The 21,831-nt window shown below is 50.9% G+C and overlaps 8 protein-coding genes across 8 annotated transcripts; 4 read left to right on the forward strand and 4 right to left on the reverse strand.

The window, feature by feature from the left end:
- Nucleotides 1–179: 179 nt before the first annotated feature.
- On the forward strand, nucleotides 180–1,327 carry AO090003000075 (uncharacterized protein; the record flags this gene model as incomplete). Its single annotated transcript, XM_023234721.1, has 3 exons — nucleotides 180–305; nucleotides 378–1,214; nucleotides 1,271–1,327. 3 exons carry the CDS (start codon nucleotides 180–182, stop codon nucleotides 1,325–1,327), a joined length of 1,020 nt encoding a protein of 339 aa, XP_023089818.1.
- Nucleotides 1,328–1,533: 206 nt separating this feature from the next.
- AO090003000076 (uncharacterized protein) lies at nucleotides 1,534–2,868 on the forward strand (the record flags this gene model as incomplete). The annotated part of the gene is made up of 1 exon (XM_023234722.1): nucleotides 1,534–2,868. One exon carries the CDS (start codon nucleotides 1,534–1,536, stop codon nucleotides 2,866–2,868), a length of 1,335 nt encoding a protein of 444 aa, XP_023089819.1.
- Nucleotides 2,869–4,827: 1,959 nt separating this feature from the next.
- Nucleotides 4,828–6,771, reverse strand: AO090003000077 (sugar porter family MFS transporter; the record flags this gene model as incomplete). The annotated part of the gene is made up of 6 exons (XM_001819261.3): nucleotides 4,828–4,976; nucleotides 5,055–5,128; nucleotides 5,217–6,200; nucleotides 6,262–6,486; nucleotides 6,551–6,627; nucleotides 6,676–6,771. The coding sequence occupies 6 exons, from the start codon at nucleotides 6,769–6,771 to the stop codon at nucleotides 4,828–4,830; spliced, it is 1,605 nt and encodes a 534-aa protein (XP_001819313.1).
- Nucleotides 6,772–9,581: 2,810 nt separating this feature from the next.
- Nucleotides 9,582–13,387, forward strand: AO090003000079 (glycoside hydrolase family 154 protein; the record flags this gene model as incomplete). The annotated part of the gene is made up of 5 exons (XM_023234723.1): nucleotides 9,582–9,637; nucleotides 9,688–9,729; nucleotides 11,360–11,797; nucleotides 11,867–12,165; nucleotides 12,231–13,387. The coding sequence occupies 5 exons, from the start codon at nucleotides 9,582–9,584 to the stop codon at nucleotides 13,385–13,387; spliced, it is 1,992 nt and encodes a 663-aa protein (XP_023089820.1).
- Nucleotides 13,388–13,563: 176 nt separating this feature from the next.
- On the reverse strand, nucleotides 13,564–15,034 carry AO090003000080 (putative lipoate--protein ligase; the record flags this gene model as incomplete). The annotated part of the gene is made up of 3 exons (XM_023234724.1): nucleotides 13,564–13,818; nucleotides 13,872–13,979; nucleotides 14,051–15,034. The coding sequence occupies 3 exons, from the start codon at nucleotides 15,032–15,034 to the stop codon at nucleotides 13,564–13,566; spliced, it is 1,347 nt and encodes a 448-aa protein (XP_023089821.1).
- A 426-nt stretch (nucleotides 15,035–15,460) lies between these two features.
- On the forward strand, nucleotides 15,461–16,830 carry AO090003000081 (bifunctional chorismate synthase/riboflavin reductase [NAD(P)H] ARO2; the record flags this gene model as incomplete). Its single annotated transcript, XM_001819264.3, has 3 exons — nucleotides 15,461–15,495; nucleotides 15,560–15,921; nucleotides 15,989–16,830. The coding sequence occupies 3 exons, from the start codon at nucleotides 15,461–15,463 to the stop codon at nucleotides 16,828–16,830; spliced, it is 1,239 nt and encodes a 412-aa protein (XP_001819316.1).
- Nucleotides 16,831–18,056: 1,226 nt separating this feature from the next.
- On the reverse strand, nucleotides 18,057–18,600 carry AO090003000082 (uncharacterized protein; the record flags this gene model as incomplete). Its single annotated transcript, XM_001819265.1, has 2 exons — nucleotides 18,057–18,183; nucleotides 18,239–18,600. The coding sequence occupies 2 exons, from the start codon at nucleotides 18,598–18,600 to the stop codon at nucleotides 18,057–18,059; spliced, it is 489 nt and encodes a 162-aa protein (XP_001819317.1).
- Nucleotides 18,601–18,944: 344 nt separating this feature from the next.
- AO090003000083 (uncharacterized protein) lies at nucleotides 18,945–21,720 on the reverse strand (the record flags this gene model as incomplete). Its single annotated transcript, XM_023234726.1, has 2 exons — nucleotides 18,945–19,009; nucleotides 19,344–21,720. The coding sequence occupies 2 exons, from the start codon at nucleotides 21,718–21,720 to the stop codon at nucleotides 18,945–18,947; spliced, it is 2,442 nt and encodes an 813-aa protein (XP_023089822.1).
- Nucleotides 21,721–21,831: the final 111 nt, after the last annotated feature.

Consider the following 21,831-nt stretch of genomic DNA (forward strand, 5'->3'; position numbering starts at 1 on the left):
TTGTGTAGAAATCTTTAATTGTTTGTCCCTCGAGCGATGCTGCGGGTGATGATTAAATCGGGCACGTGGTCCGTGCGACTCGGCGATTATTTTGTCTTAACTCCTGCCCATCGTTAGATGGGAGGTTGTTGCTCCATCAACAACCTTCCCGCTATCAATGTCAACACTTCGGATATGAAATGGCTCCTCTCTTCGCAAAGCGATTAACTTGCTTCTATTGCGGGAGACGGTCTGCACAGACTGAAAAAGGCTCTATCCGCAAATGGCGCTGTAACGCTTGTGAGGCAATAAATTACCTGGATGAAGTAGGTCATTTTCTTTTCTTTTCTTTTTCGTGTCTCTCCGAGACTTGCTAACCATCTCGGCAACTATGACAGAAAGGACAAATCGCGGACCCCCCAGCAGCAGATACAAATCCTAATGTCTACGGTTCGGATGTATCGAGTACCCCTTTCGAGTCGACTGATATTACGGGCTCCGGTCTATTCTGCGCGCAATGCATCCGAAATCAGCATCTTTTCACGAGTGCTCTCGCCGCATATTTCCCGCCAACAGACGATCCAAACTATGGCGCATACGAACAAGAATACCCGAAGTTTCGGAAGAACCTTGAAGAACGGTATCCGCAAGTATGCGCCAAATGTGAGCCCAGGGTGAAAGACCGCATCCGCCAGGCAGGATACGAGGCAAAATCAGACCACCTGAGACGTATGATGGATCGTAGCAAAGCTGGAAGAGCAGCAAGGCATGCACGCAAATGGAATTGGAGGAGCTTGTTGCTTTATGCTGGCGCCATGACTTACTGGGCTAGTGTTGCTGGCCAACTCTCCTGGAATCTAGTGGGCGCTTTAGCTACTGATGAATTACTACGGGACCCGGATGATCTTCTTACACCAGCGTCCATCGTAAAGTGTGTCCAGCAAACATTAGAGACGCGCCGCATGCCAAGTTATTGCTTCGTTGATCTGGCACCTTATGCCGGCCTGTCTCTTGTAGCAGGCATAATTTCTGCCTGGTATAACCCGAAACTGCGCTTCAAGGTTGAAGGGAGAGCTGGCCGCTTCGTCGGTCTAGGAGAATACTACCAAGTCCAACTCATTGTCATGGTAGTGCGATGTGTCTTTTGGGCTTTGCTTAGAGACCCTTCGGCAAATGGTTTACAGTCGAATCTTCCCCCGACCTTGCATACGTTTATGTTCATATTCACTGCTTTGGTATGTCTCGCTCACTTGCTAACCATGGATATTAAACGGCATCAAACTCACAATAGTCTAGTCTGTTCTATTCTCTAGGCGCATTGCGCAGTATGACACTCGCCCTCTGGTAAATTGGGCCGACAATACTCCGGCAGCAACACCAGCTCGTGGACGTGGCGAGTCTCCTGTTTATTCCACTGGAAGCAAACAGCTTTTCACAAGCCCGAGCGAAAGGCTGCAACAGGGCACACCACGCTTTCCTCTCGAAAAGCTAGCGACACCTCGACCTGTTCCTGAGGAGCCAACTTTCCCTACCCCTCCTCCGGAAGGAGACGATATGGATTGGACACCTTCTGTACAGCATAATGTCACACCTACTGTGAGCGTGCACCAGAGAGAGCGGAAATCTGTTCTCGATGGACCTTTACCATTCTACGGATCTCTACCCGCCGCTCCTAAACCTCCGTCATGGAACCTGCGTAACCAGCCTGTTCAGCGCCAGAAACCCATCGAACAGGTTGTTGAGCGCAATCCGTTCCACCGTACTCCAGCCCAACCCTCGAGCCCCTGGGCGCGGAACAATGGCCCCTTTGATACTGCATTTGCACCTCCGAAGTTCTTCCCCATGAGTGATCATGCCGCCTCAACCGGGCTAGAAAGTCTGTTTGATAAAGCTTTCACCATAAAATCGCCTGAGGATGAGGATCACGGCGCATGGCAATCACAACAGCAGACGACGAATACTCGTCCCCATCAATCTGTCGACCTGCATAGTTATTTTATCTTTCAATATCTCCGACTGGGATTGCTTCTGTCCTCTATCGCTGCTTGGCTCGTATCCCAGTATGGCCATATCTCTCTACCCGGTGATTGTATTGAAGTAGCTTCCTTGGGTAGCGCGAGCCTTATTGCCGGATTTGCGCTACTTGAAGCCCTAAAACAACCTCTCGCTCAGTGGAACGGTATGGAAATACTTGTTTATTTTGCAGAGCTCGTGGCAGCAGTTCATCTTGGAGGAAATCTGCCGCACGTTTCTTACGAACGACACTACTTCGACAGATACGGAAAGCTCCTTTTGATATTCATGACAGTTCAAGAGGCTTTGGGGCTACTCTCTCTCTATCGTTTCTCGTCGGCCATCAGCAGTGGGCAAGTGCCGCAAGCGAACCAAAACCAGCCACCACCTGCCGGCCTCCCCAGCACGTCCCCTAGGCTCGAGAATAGCAGCGGTCAAGGACTTCAGTCGGTTACCACGCAGCAATCTGTGCCGCCGCTTTCTTTCTCCTCGACTGTGACTGGATCTAGCTTTTCAGCCCAGACGCCCGAGGCTCGGCGCCATCATCATTTCCCGTCGTATGACGGCGGCCACCAGGATTATAGTTTCAGTTTGAAAAGCTTGAAGGGCGACGAATCTGACGTGTCGGACCCGCTGGACCGTGACTCCGATACCGAAACTACGGTGACGACAGCTACTACGGCCACGAATGCCACAATCCGGAATATTCGCTATGGACGAAGCGGCAGCGACGCGTTCTTATCACCAAGACGGTCCGAACTTGGACCCGGCATCGGCGGTCTCAGCCTTGACGACGAACCTTCCCGGCGAATGACCCGGAGTCAAACTCAGAAGCTACGGCGCTTCCCCGGGCGTGGGAATGTCAGAACAAAATGAAACCCGACAGCCGGGCGTACTCAATTGCATGATGTGATGTGAAGGTTAGGGATTGAATATTAGCAAGCGATTGTATATAGGTGTAAATAGGAAGTGTTTTACGGTCTTTAAGTCGTTTATCTATTATTCTCCATCGCAGCAATACCAAAGCTTACTGTATCCTATATTACTTCTTTTATATTGTGATATCAGTACTACCTTTCCTTGCGATTCTGTTGATTCGTCAAAAAATATCAAATCCAACCAAATAACTCCTCCAAGACTGTGGACATGTTACTGGCTCCAGTCACTGTGCCTAATGACGGTAACCCCTAATCACGGCGGAATGTGACTGGGGCCAGTAACATGCCCACAGTATCCCAGTCCCAACACCATTATTCCGGAATGGTGTACATGCCAGCCTCCTCCTTGGGCTGCTCAGCTGGAGCCTCATTTTCCTTCTCCGCAGCAGCAGCGGGAGTAGCCTGAGTGTTCTCAGCGGGGGCTTCCTTGGGAGCCTCAGCAGCAGAAGTCTCCGTCGCGGGAGTCAAGTCGAAGCTGTAGTAGGGCAAGGAAGGCGTTCGTGGACAAAAGAAGGTTGGCTTTTGTCCGAGGTCATCAATAATCGTGCGAGTCAAATCGTCCATCAATATTTTTTAAGTTTCGAAGCTGGTAGAGCCTGGAGATGGTTAGTATTATAATGGACAGATTTAGGGAAGACATGGGATTGACCGACAGTGTCGCGCACTTTTATGCGAATTTTTGATTAATGACTGCCATTCTGCAAGACTCATACCCTCTGGTAGGCCTTGGTGGGGTTCAATCACAATCTTTATCTTCTTTAGTATCTCTCCTGCTTCTTGAATGGATATTTGGGGGCACCTTGCTTGGATGAGTGGGGTGCCTATAACAAGGGCCACTCCAGGGGTAGGTCGGCCGTTAGGTGACGAGTATAAGGTGGGAAACGAGGGGAACTGAGAGTCGAACCGGAGGGTGAGCGCAGGAAAGGATGATCCGCTTCTTGATATGGCAGTCTAGGTGTGCCTCTTCTGCAGGCCAGAAAAGATTTTTTTGCGTTGTTAAAGAGAGTTCCCGAAGCCACCTATCGTGGACTTCATTATCTTGTTGTATAGCCATATGTCATTGGCCATACCGGCAAGCAGAGGGATGCCCATGCTGAGCCCAACGGCTAAACCGGCGTGGGCAGAGAGGGATGGTTGGAATTGGTGGGCCATGCCACCGTTGATTGGCATGGCCTTGACAAGGGGGCAGCCCATAAGGGCCACCAAGAGAAGGGTGACGAAAACGTTCATTTTGAGTAAATTGTGAGGAGGTTCTTATTGGAGGATGTCTGTCAATGATTTGTATTGTGATTTCCTTAGAGGATTGGGCACTCTGCGACGATTGGGATACTGTGTAGTCCTATCGAGCCCTTTTCTCTTTGTCGAAGTCGAAGATGGCGGAGAGGGGGTCAACCGCCACCTCCCTATGTGCGCCTCCCAGTTATAATATCCCCAATCGTCGCAGAGTGCCTCAATCCTCCTTGTCTTAATCCTTGGAAGATCAAACCCCCCATCTCCGTCATCTTCTCAAAGAGAAAAGGGCTCGATAGGTTCAACCCAAGTAAAGGGATTGAGACGGTTGTTGTAGCGAGGTGAAGGGATTGCATGGAGGAGTAAAGAGGCAGGAAGTGTATTGTGTGAAGTACTAGGTCATGTGCCTGCCTATTTAGGTCTTCAGGCGCCTGCCGTCACGGGTGGACAGTGGTTGCTCCTTCTTATAATCAGTCACCTGTGACCCGGGAAGAGCCCTAAGAGGGAGTGAATTTGGGTATTATGCAATAATGCAATTAATCAATCAATCACTCTAGTAGCAGCATTCGATGAATAGATATCCAATTGACCTATGCAGTCATGGCTATATCATAACGGACGATCAAGCAATTCACAAGGCCGGGAAAGAGACACAAGGTCGACAATATTACACCCTTTCTACCCTAGTTTCTGTAGCAACTTCATCTTTATGGTCACCTTCCACTTGGGATGCACTTCTCTCTACATCTTCAGTCTTCAAATGAGTATCACTGCTAGTAGCACCGAAGAGCTCATCCATTTTCTCCAGTGAGAGACCTATCAAAGAAAAGTCAGTCCCCGTAAATAACCATTGTATGCAGGATGAGTTTGGGGGGGCGGAGTTGCAATGAATACCTTTGGTTTCGGGAATAAAGAACCAAACCCACACGCCCATTGAGAAACAAAAACAGGCGAAAATGATGTATGTCCTATTCGTATGTTATTAGCGAGTCCAAAAAGTATTTTGTTTATATGAGATGCTAAGAAGATGTGATACACAAAGGAAAAGGAACTAACCCGTAACCGTTGGCACCAACGGTCGCCAGCATATTGGGAACAGCCCGAGAAACGACAAAGTTGAACAGCCACTGGGTCGCGGCAGCCATGGCGACGTTCAGACTTCTCAGTCGGGCAGTCGGGATCTCGGAGACATAGATCCAGCAGACGGGCCCCCAGCCAAACTGGAAGCACGCGGCAAAGAGGAAGATACAGACGAGAGCGACATAGCCAGCGGGGATCACGGGCTGGCCTTCTACCGGTGGCGCAATGCGGATATATAACCCGATGTAGAGCATAGCTAGGCCCTGGGCGACAGAGGTCCAGAGCAGAGAGCGTCGACGGCCCAAAGAATCGGCGACGAAGACTAGGAAGACGGCACATGCCACCACCTTCACGATCCCGTACACTCCCGTGGCGAAGAGGCCTGTCGTAGTACCGGTGATGCCCAGATTTTCAAAGATCTGTGGTGCGTAGTAATTAATGGCGTTCGTGCCGGTCATTTGCTGGCAGACCATGAGGAAGATGCTGATCATGGCTCGTTTGCGGTTGCCTGGGATGAGCCACATCTCTTTCATAAGGTCCCAGAAGCCGGAACCACCGATGAGTTGGCGCTCATGCTCAAGTTGATTGACGATATCTTGGAACTCGTTCTCAATGTACTGATGTGTTGAGGGGAGGTTGCGCACGCGGGAGAGCGTCTTCCGAGCGTCTTCCCAGCGGTCTTGTTTTGCGAGCCAACGGGGGGATTCGTTGCATAGGAGCATACCCACAAGCATAAGAAGGGCGGGGAGGGCCTGCATGGCAAGTGGAACCATGTATTGTGCCGTGCCCTTGATGTGGAGGGAAGAGCCGTAGTTGATCCAGAAGGCGAGCATAATTCCCATTGTGATGAACAGTTGGTAGAGGCCTGTTAGACCACCACGGATGGCTCTTGGGGCGTTTTCAGAGACATAGAGAGGATTGATCATCGAAGCGAAGCCGACACCGAAACCGTTGATTAGACTGAGTTGGGCTCTGTTAGCCCTCAGGGTTCGAAAAGAGAAGCATGAGGAGCGATGCTCACCGTCCGATGTACATAGCTTCCAGGTGCCCGCTTGCTGCCACTTGCATGATAACGCCAACGATAGCAATTAACGATGCGGATATCAACCCGGTCTTTCGACCCCATTTGTCTGCTACTGGGGAGGCGATGAGGGCGCCAAAGAAGCACCCTGCCTGTAATGTGGATACAATATTAGCGGAGAGATTGGCCTCTCCTATATCGCCAAGGTTCTTTAACCCATATTTCCTATCCGTATGAGGTCAGCGATTGTTGTGTAATTAGAGAATTTAGAGATGAGAAGGCGACTTACACTTGGAAAGGATCCATCGTAAGGACACCTCCTATGATACCGGTCTCCATTCCGAAAAGCATGCCGCCAAAGCAGGCCTGTAGATGTTCAGTTTCTGTTGTAACAGAAGGTTAAAGAAAACCAACCGAACACGCGAGCATGTACACCCTCCATCCATAAATCTCCTTGGGGTCCTCTCGCATCGCCTCATTGTGGACGAGTCTTCGGAGTATAACTGACATCTTGTCAAAGTGAATCAAGTCAGTCTCGGGGAGCTTTGCTGTTGAAATAGCAGATCGGTCACCGAAACGTGGCTCGACACGTCGTTTCAAAGCCTGAAACAACGATGATCGCGATCCTGGCTCATATAAGACAATGAAATAAGAGATCTTTCGAAAATATCACCGCCGGAGCAAAGCAAACTAATATACGGAGGAAGGATCAGAAGCTCGTATGGTGCTACTATCACACGAAGCAGATATCCCTGTTACGCACATCTAGGGTGATGACATCTACCACGGAAAAACAAGACGGCCAAGATGGTCAAATGATTCCACGAATCCCAGGAGAGCATCGAAGGACTCGCTGTTACGGTTACCCTCCATGAGCGCTGATCCTTGAACCAGTTAGGAGGACTCAGCCATGGAGATAAGGAGGGGAAGGACACCTGTCTCCGTCTGGGCGCTGACTTGTGGACGGGTGATATTAATTAGCACTCGGCGTTTCTGAACTGACCGTCGTTGGGTATCCCCAAGAAACGTGGGATGCAACACGAAGATGGACTACGATAAGGTTAGCCAGTACCACGAATAAGAGCAGGTCATATAGACTCACGCGTTCATGTTGTGGTCGGACGAATAAGGGCTTTGGTGGAGTGAAGGATGCTGGATAGCCAAGACTAACGGAGCTGAACGAAGGTTTGCGGGGAAACCATATTAAATTTGCGGGGCGTTGTTGTTGATCATTTGCCAGAATTTGGTTAAAACTGATAAGTGGCGATTTGAATTAATTCTCTAACAGTGGATTCATGATGATTATTGCAAGGAAGGCCGTGTTGTCCCAAAAGGACCGTTAGAGGGTGTGTTTCCTTCGCATATTCGATATAGGTAGGGTTTGGCCATTTAGGGCTTATCACTAAATCGTCAACGGTACTGAATAGTCGCTTCGGAAAGGGGAAGACTTGGAGCTGGACAAGGAATAATTTAAAAAAAAGAAAATTCATATAGATATCTTATCATAAAGCCCATTGTATAGTTATGGAGGGAAGTAAGTACAATGTGAATGAACATACTGCAGATGCACCACGGTTTTTGTGGAATACTAGGCAGTATTGGACATATTATATATAAATATCTCTCTCCTCTAACCGTGTAAGGGTAAATCCCCATATTAAATGAGCATAATCTTTATATGATCACTTCAGCATCCCGCTGAAAGGTTTAGAAGTTGAGGAAATTCTGATATCATTGCCCGCTAGTATATATATTTTTCAAATTGGCAAAAACGACAGCATGGCTCATACTTCCCTCTTCATCTGCCAACAATATTGATAGGGTTACACTGTGATATTGTTGTATTCTTGATCGCATGTAAGCTTCCCATGCTTTTGACTCAATAGTTTTTATGGAAGAAGCCGTTTTGTCTGCGTGCCTTGGACGCTGTGATGCTCCACTTGTTGAGGACAGAACGGCCAAAGGATATATATTGAAAGCCAAAATATTAATAGCAAAACTGATCTTGCAAGACATAGATAATGAATTTCCCGAAAAATAGGCAAAAACTGAGCCTTCTTAGCGTCGGTTTCCAAAGACCGACCGGCCGATGGTAACCATCATGGAGGGTTCGGCATCTCTAGGTAAACCAACAATAATTTAGTCCCTTGCCCAGCAGATAACATCCCCTGTGTAGCTCACTGACTACCTCGGCTGCTATATAATCCTCAAATCAAAATTAGTAAGGACAATAAATCTATTGATAAGACAGTGGTTCGTCAACTTCATACGTTCTGGACACCCAAGCATCCTGGTCAGCAGTCGTGATCATGGACAATATAGTCGTTCTATTAACTCTGTGCACACTCGTGTAATAGAGTCAAATAAGCAATACATCCAGTATAAGTTCCTAGAATGACCGCCGCAACCGAATACTATGTAATCCTATAGCCGATCCATGTTCTTCCCATCAAGGTTTGTCCACAAAGTGCTGTCAACAAACCTAGAACATCTTTTCACACAGGCTAGCTGGACCAAACTTCCCATATCGAGGTTATTCCAACTAGATGCAGTATACATGGAGAAATTAGCAGGCCATGTGCTATAAATTGGGACCGGGACAGATTATCTAGAGAATCCCGACAGGGCTGTCGGCCGAGTTAGGGTTTTGGTTCCCCACGGGCTCTGCTTCGGAACAACGGTGATCGACGCGCAGTCCCGACGGGTGTCCAAGCCCGAGGGTTTGACAAGATAAGATTGGTTGGGAATATTAGTACTATCCAAGAAAGGTTATCGCTTGTGATACACTGTATAAAAGGCTCGAGTCAGGCCATGTCCTACTCTGCGTTGGGGCGGGATTTGAACATGAGGGGCATCGTGAAACATTGGTCAGAGCGCAGGGGTTCCACTGCGTTGGGTAAGTTGCTCGTGCGAATGAAAGGAGATGTGACTGACAGAGTGTCTAGGCCTAAGGGTTTTGTGGCATTTTCTCCTCTTGCACGAGCAGATCCCGAAAGAACAGATCATCGTCATGAGGCCCCTCTGTGGTCAAATCTTCGGAAGGGCTGGGAAGTTCGCAGTAGGATACTATAGGGATGTTAGGTCGTGAAAGCAAAGCCCGACAGCCGGGCGTACCGAATTGTATGATATGAAGTGAAAGGCATGATGTGAAGGGCCTGGATTGAATATCAGCAAGCAATAGCAGGTATAAGTAGGAAGCGCTCTGACAGTCTTCAAGTTCTTTATCCATCATCTATCATCAACCACAGCAGCAACAGCAAAGCTCACTCTAATCTTCATCACTTCTTTTGCATCGTGAAATCGATACTCCTTATCACACAATGGCACCAGTCTTAAAGAAGTACAAGGCCGCAGCAGTCAATGCTGAGCCAGGATGGTTTGACCTCGAGGAATCCGTCAAGCGGACTATTCACTGGATCAATGAAGCTGGAAAGGCTGGTTGCAAGTTCATTGCTTTCCCCGAGCTTTGTACGTATCTTGCTATTTTTCATGAATACTCGTAACTTTATCACGGTCTGACAACTGCCACAGGGATCCCGGGCTACCCATACTGGGCCTGGAAGGTGAACTACCAGGAGAGTTTGCCACTGCTCAAGAAGTATCGCGAGAACAGTCTGCCCTCAGACTCTGAGGAGATGCGTCGCATTCGTGAGGCAGCCCGTGCCAACAAAATCTTTGTTTCCCTGGGCTATTCGGAACTGGATCTGGCCAGCCTTTACACCACTCAGGTCCTCATCTCTCCTACCGGCGATATTCTGAACCACCGTCGCAAGATCCGCGCTACCCACGTCGAGCGTCTGGTCTTCGGAGATGGTACCGGTGACACCACCGAGTCTGTTATTCAGACTGAGATCGGCCGCGTGGGACACTTGAACTGCTGGGAAAATATGAACCCTTTTATGAAAGCGTATGCCGCCTCCCTTGGTGAGCAGGTTCACGTTGCTGCTTGGCCACTGTATCCCGGAAAGGAGACACTGAAGTATCCCGACCCTTTCACCAACGTGGCTGAAGCCAATGCCGATGTAAGTCATACTCTGCCTGACCGCTTCGTGATCTCCCTGCCTATCTCGCTCGCTCGTTCTGAGGTCTAATTGAAGTCTGCGCAGCTCGTTACTCCAGCCTATGCTATTGAGACGGGCACCTTCACCCTAGCACCTTGGCAAAGCATTACTGCTGAGGGTATCAAGCTGAACACGCCCCCTGGAAAGGAGCTCGAGGATCCCCACATCTACAATGGACATGGGCGTATCTTTGGCCCTGATGGACAAAATCTTGTTCCTCACCCTGACAAGGACTTCCAGGGTCTGCTGATTGTTGACGTGAGTTCTTCAATATGACCACTTTGGATGCAGGGTAGAAGATGCTAATCAGAACGCTAGATTGACCTTGATGAGTGCCATCTCTCCAAGTCCCTGGCTGACTTCGTAAGACCCCCGCTGATCCCCAATACTTATGCTGTACTGACATTGTTTCAGGGAGGACACTACATGCGTCCTGACCTCATTCGTCTTCTCGTCGATACCAACCGCAAGGATCTTGTTGTTCATGAGGATCGCGTAAATGGAGGAGTTGCTTACACGCGCACCGTTGATCGGGTGGGACTGTCGACGCCTTTGGAAGCTGCGACCCCCAATGGCGAGCAGGAAGAGTAGAGTCTGTTTCTGGCAGGCGCAATAAGGCGCAAGCAAAGTTATCTCTCCGCTTATTCAACTGTACCACTATTAAATGCAATACTTTTTTTCCTCATCATCCGGCCAATTAGGGTTCCGCTGTCTCGGGTAAGCTTCGGTTCTTATTATCCTTTAACTTCCGGCTAAATCGTTTTCGACCACTTTAATCCACCAATGGCCAAAGCGGATTGACTTGGATATGCAACTGTCCTCATACAATGATGATCACCTCAATGGAGAAGATATCGGAAAGAACACCGGTCTTACCCGTCGTCGGTTCTAGCAGACGGAATATATACCACCTATTTGAAACTCGACAAGACCGGCCCATGTTATGTTTTTGCGGCATATAGAACCAAGCTCTATTCAGCAGCGTACCACATAATGTCAGTGCAAGCAAACGGAAAGACCCCAGTTCAGGCTTTCAGCCGATCACCTTTTCGCACCCGTCGCGATTTTCAAGACGCATGCCGGGCACTCCTTGATCCGCTCGTCCCGCGCTTTACAGCGGGATGCAGTCGAGTCAAGATAGGATCGTCAACGACCCGTTTCGACGAAGGTGGTGCCCAGATTGAGGGCTTCGCGCGACCCTTGTGGGCTCTAGCAGCTCTACTGGGAGGCGGATATCAATACCCAGAGGCAGTGCGTTGGTACCAGGGACTCATCAACGGGACGGATCCCCACAGTCCAGAGTACTGGGGAGATATAGAGGATCTCGACCAGCGCATGGTGGAAATGTGTCCCCTCGGGTTTGCGTTGGCGGTCGCTCCACATGTATTCTGGGATCCGTTGACGATTCAGCAAAAACACAATGTTGCGAATTGGTTGGCTAGTATTAATGAGCGTGAAATGCCCAATACGAACTGGTATGACCCTACACAGCGCATGGTTGCATAGATAGTAGCCCCAGAAGACTCACAACAGAACGCATTCAGGTTGTGGTTCCGGGTGTTTGCCAACCTGGGTCTGAGGAGAAACGGAGCACCTTATTCGCTCCCCCGTATCGAAGCTGATATGGACCACTTGGACACCTTCCATGTTGGTGGAGGATGGAGCAACGACGGCCCAAAGAGTCACCATCAGATGGATTACTACTCCGGCTCGTTTGCTATCCAATTCTTGCAGTTACTTTATTCGAGACTGGCCGCCGATTTTGACCCGCAACGGGCTGAACGGTATCGAGAACGGGCGAGACAATTTGCCCTTGATTTCGTGTACTATTTTGACGCAGATGGTTTGTTTTCTCGCGGAACTGAACTGGCCCGCAATCAGTACTGACTGTATGCCCTTTACTGACAGGAGCCGCCATCCCTTTCGGAAGGTCCATGACATATCGATTCGCCATGGCTGGGTTCTGGGGAGCGCTTGCCTTTGCGGACGTCGCGCCCCCGGCACCACTCACCTGGGGTGTTGTCAAGGGCCTTCTCTTGAGACATTTCCGTTGGTGGGCAACCCAAGAGGACATGTTCAGCAGCGACGGAACGCTGAATCTCGGATATTCATACGCGAACATGTACCTGACAGAGAACTACAATTCTCCTGGCTCACCTTACTGGTGTTGCCTTTCATTTGTCCCTCTGGTACTGGGAGAAACACACCCATTCTGGGCAGCCAAGGAGGAGCCATACCCAATTGCCTCCCTCTCACCCGTTGCAGCGCTCCAGTATCCCAAGCACATCGTAGTCCACCGTGGCGGACATTCATTCCTGCTCTCCTCCGGACAAGCCTGCCACTACCCCTTAAAGGCAACTCAGGCAAAGTACGGCAAATTCGCTTACAGCGCATCCTTTGGGTACTCCGTTCCGACAGGCTCTTACCAACTGGAACAACATGCCCCAGACAGTATGCTAGCACTCTCCGAAGACGGAGGAGACATCTGGCAAACACGGCGACTGGCGATAAACGCACGCATCGAATACCACGATGATACCCCCGTGCTAGCCTCCTCCTGGAAACCCTGGTCAGACGTGGAAGTAGAAACGTACCTGATTCCTCCCCACGAAGAAAGCGAGAACTGGCATATCCGTGCGCACCGCGTTCGCACAGGACGAGATCTTATGACGTCCGAAGGCGCCTTCGCCATCTACGGGTGTCGGAGCGATAATGGCCGGATTCTGGGACCTTTAGCGGAACGGCCCTCCGAGGGGACCTTGCAGGAATCTCAGAAGGCGCTCACAGTTTCCTCGGTTGGAGTTGTGGGCATTGTAGAGTTACAGCCCGGTGTTGATCGGGCTGGAAGGGTGGTCCTCGCTGATCCTAACTCGAACCTCATGTACGGCCGCACTCTGTTGCCTTCTCTGGGGGCTGATCTGCCCTCGGGATCTGAGCGTTGGTTTGTGACTGCTGTCTTTGCTTTGCCTGCCCATGGGGATGGGGATGCATGGCGGCAGAAGTGGGAACGACTGCCAGTCATTCCGGAGTGGTTGAAGCGGGTTATGGAGAGTGGTGGTCAGTGAAACCAGTGGTCATAGATCAATAAGTTGGATCAGCTGATTCGTAGTTTTCGAACTTGTCCGCTGCATCCTTTTGCTTTTGTTTGCAACCTTCTACAGATAAACTATGTATGGCCCGTAGGCACAGCTACAATATACAAAATCTTCTATTATACATCTGTAAAACCATCATCAGAGTATCACGAGCTAGTATCCCAGCCAAGCTTACTCCCGATAAACTTAGCAAGTTCTACTAAACTCTTGTCCTCTACATCAGCACCAAGTCGGTCCAGCAAAACCTCACGCCACTGAGCCGGTGTGATCTCGTGGAGCTTACGGCCGTTTAAAGCCTCGTGCACGCGTGCAGCCTGCTCGGAAGCTTCAGACGCATCTCCAGAGGTCGAGATATGGCTCTCGATAATAGCGCCGTGTTTCAGGCGGAGAAACACACGTGTCTGAACTGATTAGCTAGCACGATCTTGATTTTGTACCAGGGGAAATCTCTTACCGCAGGCGGCAACGTGGATGGTAGAGGAAGCCTTTCACGTGGATCGTCTTCGATTGGGTACGTGGAGAAGATGAACTGAGGTGTTTGGGTGTATTTCCACTCCAAGGACTATTTTAATCGATTTTGGTCAGCGCCAATGAGTCTGGGGGAGTAATAAACCTTGATTGATTAGCTCGTACCATCAATTCATCGATACCCTTCTTAATATCAGGCTCTCCGTAGCCCTGAGATTCCCCTACCGCGCCCGCAACCCAGGTATCACCCGCATACAACTCCGGTTCAAGGACATGAGCCCGTTGCGCACGGCGCACAGCATCGGCATCCACTTGATACATCTGGGCGAACTCCTCAACAATACTAGCCATGACGCGCTCGATAGAGAAAGGCATCATAGCATCCACAAAGACAGACGAGACATTGGCCACCGGGGACCGAACACTCTCCACACCCTTAGCTTTGATATAGTCCCGAGCCGGCGATCGCAGGAAGGAGCCCAGCCGGTTGATATTTGGTGTGTCCAACAGACATGTTCCATGGTGAAGCGCGCGATGCCTGGTCAATTTGAAGGCTGAGCCGGAGATTTTTCGAGGCTGTGGTTGTCCGGTCGACATGACGATGTCGTGACGATCGTTGACACTTGTGTTTGTAGCTCCGACGCGATGCAGTGCCCGCACTACCATCTCTGCGTGCTTGTTTCGGGTGAATGTTGTCCGGGGTGAGATCACGCTGTAGTTCAGGTTGCCTTCGTCATGGTAGACGGCGCCTCCGCCGGATCTTCGGCGTACAAGAAGCGCGCCGTTGTCATTCTTCTCTCGGGTGATTGGTTCGCGATCATTCTGAAGGGCGAGGAGGTTGGTCTCATGCCACGGGTTTTGGTTTCGTCCGATCACGACACATGGCTGGTTGATGTATAGGAAGAGGATGCTCGAGTCTGGTGGAGCATTTTCTAGCAGGAAATGTTCAATTGATAAGTTGACATATGGGTTTGTTGAGAAAGACTGATAAATCTGGTGCTGGGAGGATTCGCGTCTGGCGAGCTGGGCAAACTGATCGGAGGAGAAAGAGGAATTATATCGTACGAAGACAGGGCGAAGCGCTGGAGCCAACCATGTTGGTGTTCGGAGAGATGATAGTAGGCATGAGCCTCGTCGGGGGGGGCGCATTGAGACGGAAGACCATCAGGGACTAAAGATAAGTATGCAAGTATGGAAATTAAAGTAAGGTACTGATACGTATCGTCCGTACGCAGTGTCCGTTCACCGCCCCATCATTGGTGACTCAGGCCGATGGGCCTCCGATCTCCGGACGCTAAACCAGATCGGGTCAGTGAAAAGATGCCATATTTCTCACCTTATTTTCATCATGCAATCGTTGAGTGGATTTTTCTATGATCTCTTGTTCGTTGAAGATCCTCGCGGGGTATCATTAGATCGACTTTCAGTTCAGTCGACCCTCTAAATCCTTTCTTCGATCACTTCCACGCATACCTGTCCGGTACTGTGAAAGAAACGCCCCTCCATATCGAGCTCCGACTACCCCGCCAACGCTTCTTAATTTTAATAAGAGAACCAATTGATCGATTGTTCATCATGTCGACTTGGGGTGAATACTTTAAGGTCACCACGTGAGTCCACAGCAAAAACCCGCAGGTCTGGACAACTAAATCTCACATGTTGCGCCTCCTCCAGCTACGGTGAATCCCACTGCCGCTCCGTCGGCTGCATCGTCGATGGCTGCCCTCCTGGAATGGAGCTTACTGAGGCTGATGTTCAGCCTCAAATGACCCGGAGACGTCCCGGTCAGAGCGCTTTGACGACCCCTAGAAATGAGAAGGACCGCGTGGAAATCCAGTCGGGAACGGAATTCGGTGTCACCCTCGGTACCCCAATTGGCATGATAGTCCGCAACGAGGACCAGAGACCCAAGGACTACGGTGGCAGCACAATGGACTTGTACCCTCGCCCCAGCCATGCCGACTTCACCTACCTCGAAAAGTATGGCGTCAAGGCTAGTAGTGGTGGTGGCCGCAGCAGTGCTCGTGAGACAATCGGTGAGTCACCGCGCATGCACAGAGCGGCCTAGGGAAGTCAGGACGAAAGTAATACTGACAAGATTAGGCCGTGTCGCCGCTGGAGCTATTGCTGAGAAGTACCTGCGTCTCTCCCACGGCGTTGAGATCGTCTCCTTCGTCTCCTCCGTCGGCAACGAGCACCTCTTCCCTCCCACCCCTGAGCACCCCTCCCCTGCCACCAATCCCGAATTCCTGAACCTCATTGAGAACATCAGCCGCGAAACCGTCGACTCCTTCGTGCCGACCCGCTGCCCCAACCAAGAAGCCGCAGCCCGCATGACCAAAGTCATCGAGCAATTCCGCGACAACCAAGACAGCATCGGCGGCACCGTAACGTGCGTGATCCGCAACGTGCCCGTCGGACTCGGCGAGCCCTGCTTCGACAAGCTCGAAGCCAAGCTCGCGCACGCCATGCTCAGCATCCCCGCAACAAAGGGCTTCGAAATCGGCTCAGGCTTCGGCGGCTGCGAAGTGCCCGGCTCCATCCACAACGATCCCTTCGTCGTCTCGGACGTTGAAACCCGCACCGGTACCGAAACGACCACCAAGCAGCGTTTGACCACCAAGACCAACAACTCCGGCGGTATCCAGGGCGGTATCTCCAACGGTGCCTCCATCTACTTCCGCGTCGCCTTCAAGCCCCCGGCCACCATCGGCCAGGCCCAAACGACCGCCTCCTACGGTCTCGAAGAGGGCACCCTCGAGGCCAAGGGCCGCCACGACCCCTGCGTCGTACCCCGTGCTGTTCCCATCGTCGAAACCATGTCCGCCCTCGTCATCATGGACGCCCTCATGGCCCAGTATGCTCGTGAGAGCGCGAAGAACTTGCTCCCTCCTCTGCCTAAGACTATTCCGACTCATCCTACGGTTAAGCCTGGCTCCGCATGATCGGGTTAAGTGCTTGTGATTTTTCAGATTGGGTGAACCTTGTCCAAGCTGAGATGAAATAAAATGCATGGTATGGTTATGTAGTTCATGAAGTGAAGTTTAATTTTTGTTTTCCTTTACAATTCTTTTTTTGTCCCTAAAGAAGGTCGTTTATTTCTTTCCATAGCATCATAGAATTGGGTTCTTTCGAATAATTCCATTTAATATGGAAACTGTATTCTCAATGTGTAATTGACATTGACTACAGAATTTAGCTGTAGGTATGAGAAGCAATAAGGAGTAAGTCACTTTCCCTTCAAGATTAAATCAAAGCAGCGGAGTCGGATAAACTGGTGTCAATACGGCCCGAGACACGTGCTTCTGCAATGCCCTAGGCAGTGCAGGTACAAGAGAGAGAGGAGGGTGGTCAATACAAGTATATGGGGACCCAAGCCAGGCAGGTAAGGTCTTCTCATTGCACTCGATGGCTTTGGAAGTACTTTAGACCATTTAGTCCGCCGTGTCTTACAACAGTTGAAGTATAATCCTCAAGGAAAAATCTCTTTGTCTATTCATCTATTAATCTATTCGTCTAGTCGTCTCTTCGTGAAGTCATCGCTTTCGTCAAGTCATCTCAAAAAACAAAAAACAAATGACAAAAAAACAACCATGTCCCAAAATAAACAAAAAAGAAGAAACAACAAAACCAAGTATGCTCCAAAATGGGCAACAAACAAATCCAAACCCACACCCAAACCCAAACCCAAACCAACACCAACCCACACGCACCCCAATCCACCGACAGAGGCTAAGAGGTGCCTCGCTTGTCCCACAGAAGGGGACTAAGCATGTCCGAGGGAATGTCCCACAGAAGGGGACCCAGACCCCCGGACGTCGGTGAAATGGGGTGATATAACCAGACCCCGGCCCAAACCAACCCACGACCAAACCATGTCCAACCCATACCCAAATCCACTGACAGAGGCGAAGAGGTGCCTCGCTTGTCCCACAGAAGGGGACTAAGCATGTCCGGGTGAATGTCCCACAGAAGGGGACCAAAGACCCCCGGACGGTCGGTGAAAAGGGGCGATAGAACCAGACCCAAACCACCCTCCCTCCCCCCTTCCAAGACTGGGGACATGCTACTGGCCTGTCACTGTGTCTAATCTCGGCAACGCCTAATCACGGCGGAAGTGTGACGGAGGACCAGCAACATGCCCCATCCCCAACCCCAACCCCAACACCATTCATTCCAAAATGGTGTACATGCCCCCAGCCCCGACACTGTGCCTAATCTCGGCACGCCTAATCTCGGCGTCGTGTGTACGGGGCTGGTGACATGCACACAGCAGTAAACGGCCGTCCTTAACCACACTATATTTCTGTTAGAATGCTTGTTCCTGCACACTGATCTTGGGGTTGAGCTTACCATTTTGGTGGCTTTTGGACGCTACCAGGGTCCTTTTCTGCCATAACAGGTCTTTTGATATGACAGGCAAGATGTGTCTCCAGGGGAGACCAGAAGATTCTTCGCTGTGTGGTCAGAGATAGGTCTCTGAGCCACTCGTCCCGGGCTCGGTTCTCCTCTCGCTTGGCGTTCTTGTTGTAGCGCCATATAAAGATGGCCACCAAGCAAAGAAAAGGCATGCCCACGCCGAGCCCAACGGCTAGCCCGGCGTGGGCAGAGAGAGATGGCTGAAAGTGGTGAGCCATGCCACCGTTGATTGGCATGGCCTGGGCGAGGGGGCAGCCCATGAGGGCCACCAAGAAGAGAGCCACAAAAACGTTCATTGTTATTGTGGGAAAGTATGGTTATGAGGAGATTTTTGTGGAGGATGTTTCACTGATTTGTCTTTTGATTGGAGGTTATGTAACAGAGGTTTGTTTGAAGACAGGATTGAAGAAGAAGTCAGAAGTGAAGCCGGAAACCCAGCTGAGAAGATGGCTACCTAAATTCAGTCATAATAGCATCATGATGACCAGCACACTCCCAATGTTTGCCCAACCGCCCGCCGCCGTGATTACCAAAGCCATGATATCACATTCGAGGTCATGTTCAGATATCTACTGTTAGGGCTACTGATGTTGAAGCTATTCGCGGAGGTGTTGTATAAACGCACGTGGTGGTAGCAACCCTATGGCCCATTGCTCCTTCCATTGCATAGAACGACAGCACCTGCCTCGGGGGACCCCGTAGGGTCTGCTGCCAGTTAGAGCATAGCTGACTCTAGATTGGCAGGAACGCTGGTGCTACTTACCCAGTCTGCTTCAAAGACAGCCACCTTCTACCGTTGGCATATCAGACCAACGTCAAGGTCATGTCCGGCTGTTGCTTCGACTGATGGATTCCTCGCTGATGTTATCCATATCATTGGCCGTAGCATTGACAACGCGCAGCTTCTCCTTCGGCACGGTAAAGGTGACTTGGACGCGCCGGTTCTCTGCTGCGCCCTCCACGTCCCAGTCACCATCATCGAGATCTAGCACTCCGCCCAATCCGAAGTCATCGCGTGTCGTCCTCCCCGTCAACTCACGAGAAACAATATTGCCCGTTCCCCAGTCTTTAGCACCCTGTTTGCGTCGAAATAGTTCCGCTGAGGCACTGACGGATCGCCGAGGCAGCTTGGACTCCGGTTCATAATCGAACAGAGGCCCTGCGGATCCAAGCACGGCACTCCTCCTGTCGATGCCCGAAGCTGTAGAAGCGACACTGCCATCCCCAGATGACTGAGGCCGCTTTCGAGTCATAGAGAGCACTCGTCGGACGTTGCCGATCCACTCAGCCTTCGGTTTGGAGATGGAGAGAGGCCGTGGTATCAGGTCAATCGGAGAGGAAGGTTCAGGGTCATTTGGCAGTAGATGTTCGCCTTCTGCTTGCCGTTGTGAGATCGTCGTATGGGCAGTTGAAAATGAATCAGAAGACCGGCGTTCATGGGAGATCACGGTACTGTTAGGTCGGCTCCATGTCTCCCGACTCTGGTTCGATGCAGAACTCGACTTTTCCGGGGATTCACGCCCAGTGCTTGGATGGCTCGGATGGTTGTCGATGGTGCCGCGAGATGGATGGCCTGCCAACCTCGAGAAGTCTGAAATGTTTGAATATGTTCTGTCGGCGTGCTCTGAAGATTGTCCCTCGCTGGGTCGACCGATGCTCGTTGCAAATTCTGTGGCTCCCTCAAGGGAAAGCTCTGTACGAGTCATCTTTTGCAATAAACCGGTGCTATCTCCACCTACTGCACCATGTGCCTCATCTTCTTCGTCAATCGGGTGCATGTCACCGGTCCCGTCGCTTCGCCTATACTCATTGCATTGTGCCGGAGGTCTGTATATTCTCGCATTCAGAGGCAGCCGATTGGTTTCAGTGGGGCTAGGGATTTCTCTTAAAAGGCCTGTTCTTTCAGCCATAATCTGTGAAGGCTTGTAAGTACTGCCGGCCAGATGGGACTCTTCTGGGCTCCAGAAGATAGATCGTTCTGCGCCCAAGGATAGTTCGCGGAGCATCTGGTTTCGAGTCCGGCGTACTCGTCGTCGCCGGAAGTAGAACCAAAGAAAAACAGCCGCCCCAGCAACACAGGGAATACCCAAACCGAGTCCGACACCAAGCCCAGTTCGGCGGGATACAGACGATCTGGATTCACCATCTGGCTGAAGAGGCCCGGGGTTTGAGTAGGAGGAAACCCATTTACCCGAAGTAACGTTGTACAGGAGAATTTCTGAGTTCACCTCGGTGCCAGTCACAGACCGTTTACTTGGCTGTGCGATATGGTAACCACCTGCGATCATCATCACTCCGCCCGGAAGCATTGTTGCGCCGTGTCCATAGATCCCAGTTCCCTCCGCTACCCCAGCGTCTCTGGTGGACGGGATCTTCCAGGCCCATTCGGCGCCCGTGGATTCTGCTGCCAGTTCAAGGATAGCTAACTGTGGATTGGCAGGAATGCTGGTGCTACCAACCCAGCCCCCAAAGACCACCACCTTACTTCCATCTGGCGAAAGGACGGCTGTATGGCCGGACCTAGGTTCCACTACCGAGGAATCCCGGATCGCGAGCTCCGTTCGGCCTAGGCTCTGGGTAGAATCAATAGTGACAAAACTCCAGCTGCTCTGCGGGAGTGAAAAGACAGCGACCTGGGACATATTGATGAATGCGTTTTGGGTCTGGCCTCCGATCATCAGAAAATCCTGTTGTTGTAGCAACGTGCCACTCGACGTGGACCTATATGTTGCCTGTAACGGGGTAATCGTGAACCCGGCTTCAGGGATCGGAGGTGCGCGGTCACCGGTGGCTGAGATGCGGTAGGACGTTAGACCATCGGCTTTGGGGGGTTCCAGGGCTATCATGGACTGAGAGTAGTTGGCGGCAGTGATCCAGGTAGCCTCGGAGGCGCTTGCGAGTGGGCACATTCCACCGAAGGCGTAGAAGGAGGTGTTAGTTATATTGGTGGAGGCGTATGTGAACCCGGCCGCGAGGTAATTTGGTCCATGGGGGCTGACGTTCGACTGGCCGGTCCCATTGACTTCGATTCTCTCCCATGTCCCATTGCCGGTGGAACTCGCTGCATCCGGGGTGAACTGCCATAACGCACCATACCCCGAAGTATTATGGCAATCCCCCACATAGACTTTTACGATGCCATGTTGGTCGATAGCCGGAATAAGGGCGGGGGTTTGCTTGTCAAGCTGAAATGGCGCATGGTCCAGTAAGGTCGTATATTGGGGCTTGGCGCTATCAATGTCTTGGGAGACGTTCAATGAAAGGAATTCGGTGGTATAGTTAGCACTGGGCCGTAACAGGTATGCCATGGATCCATTGTACTGCGCTGAGTACAGAAGATGGGATGGGATGTATGGAATTGCAGACACTTGGTAGCCCAGGAACAGGGCTACCAGAAGCGTGACGAAAGCGTTCATGGTGAAGAGTAAGAATGAGGGGGATTAGGAAGTGTAGAGCAGCAAGATCGCTGGCTTTTGCTGTGGGAGCTTTTCATGCATAATTAGGCTTGTCTCTTCTTCGTCAAGTGC

This window comes from Aspergillus oryzae, chromosome 2, assembly GCF_000184455.2.
Source record: "Aspergillus oryzae RIB40 DNA, chromosome 2".
NCBI classification, from domain to species: Eukaryota; Fungi; Ascomycota; class Eurotiomycetes; order Eurotiales; family Aspergillaceae; genus Aspergillus; species Aspergillus oryzae.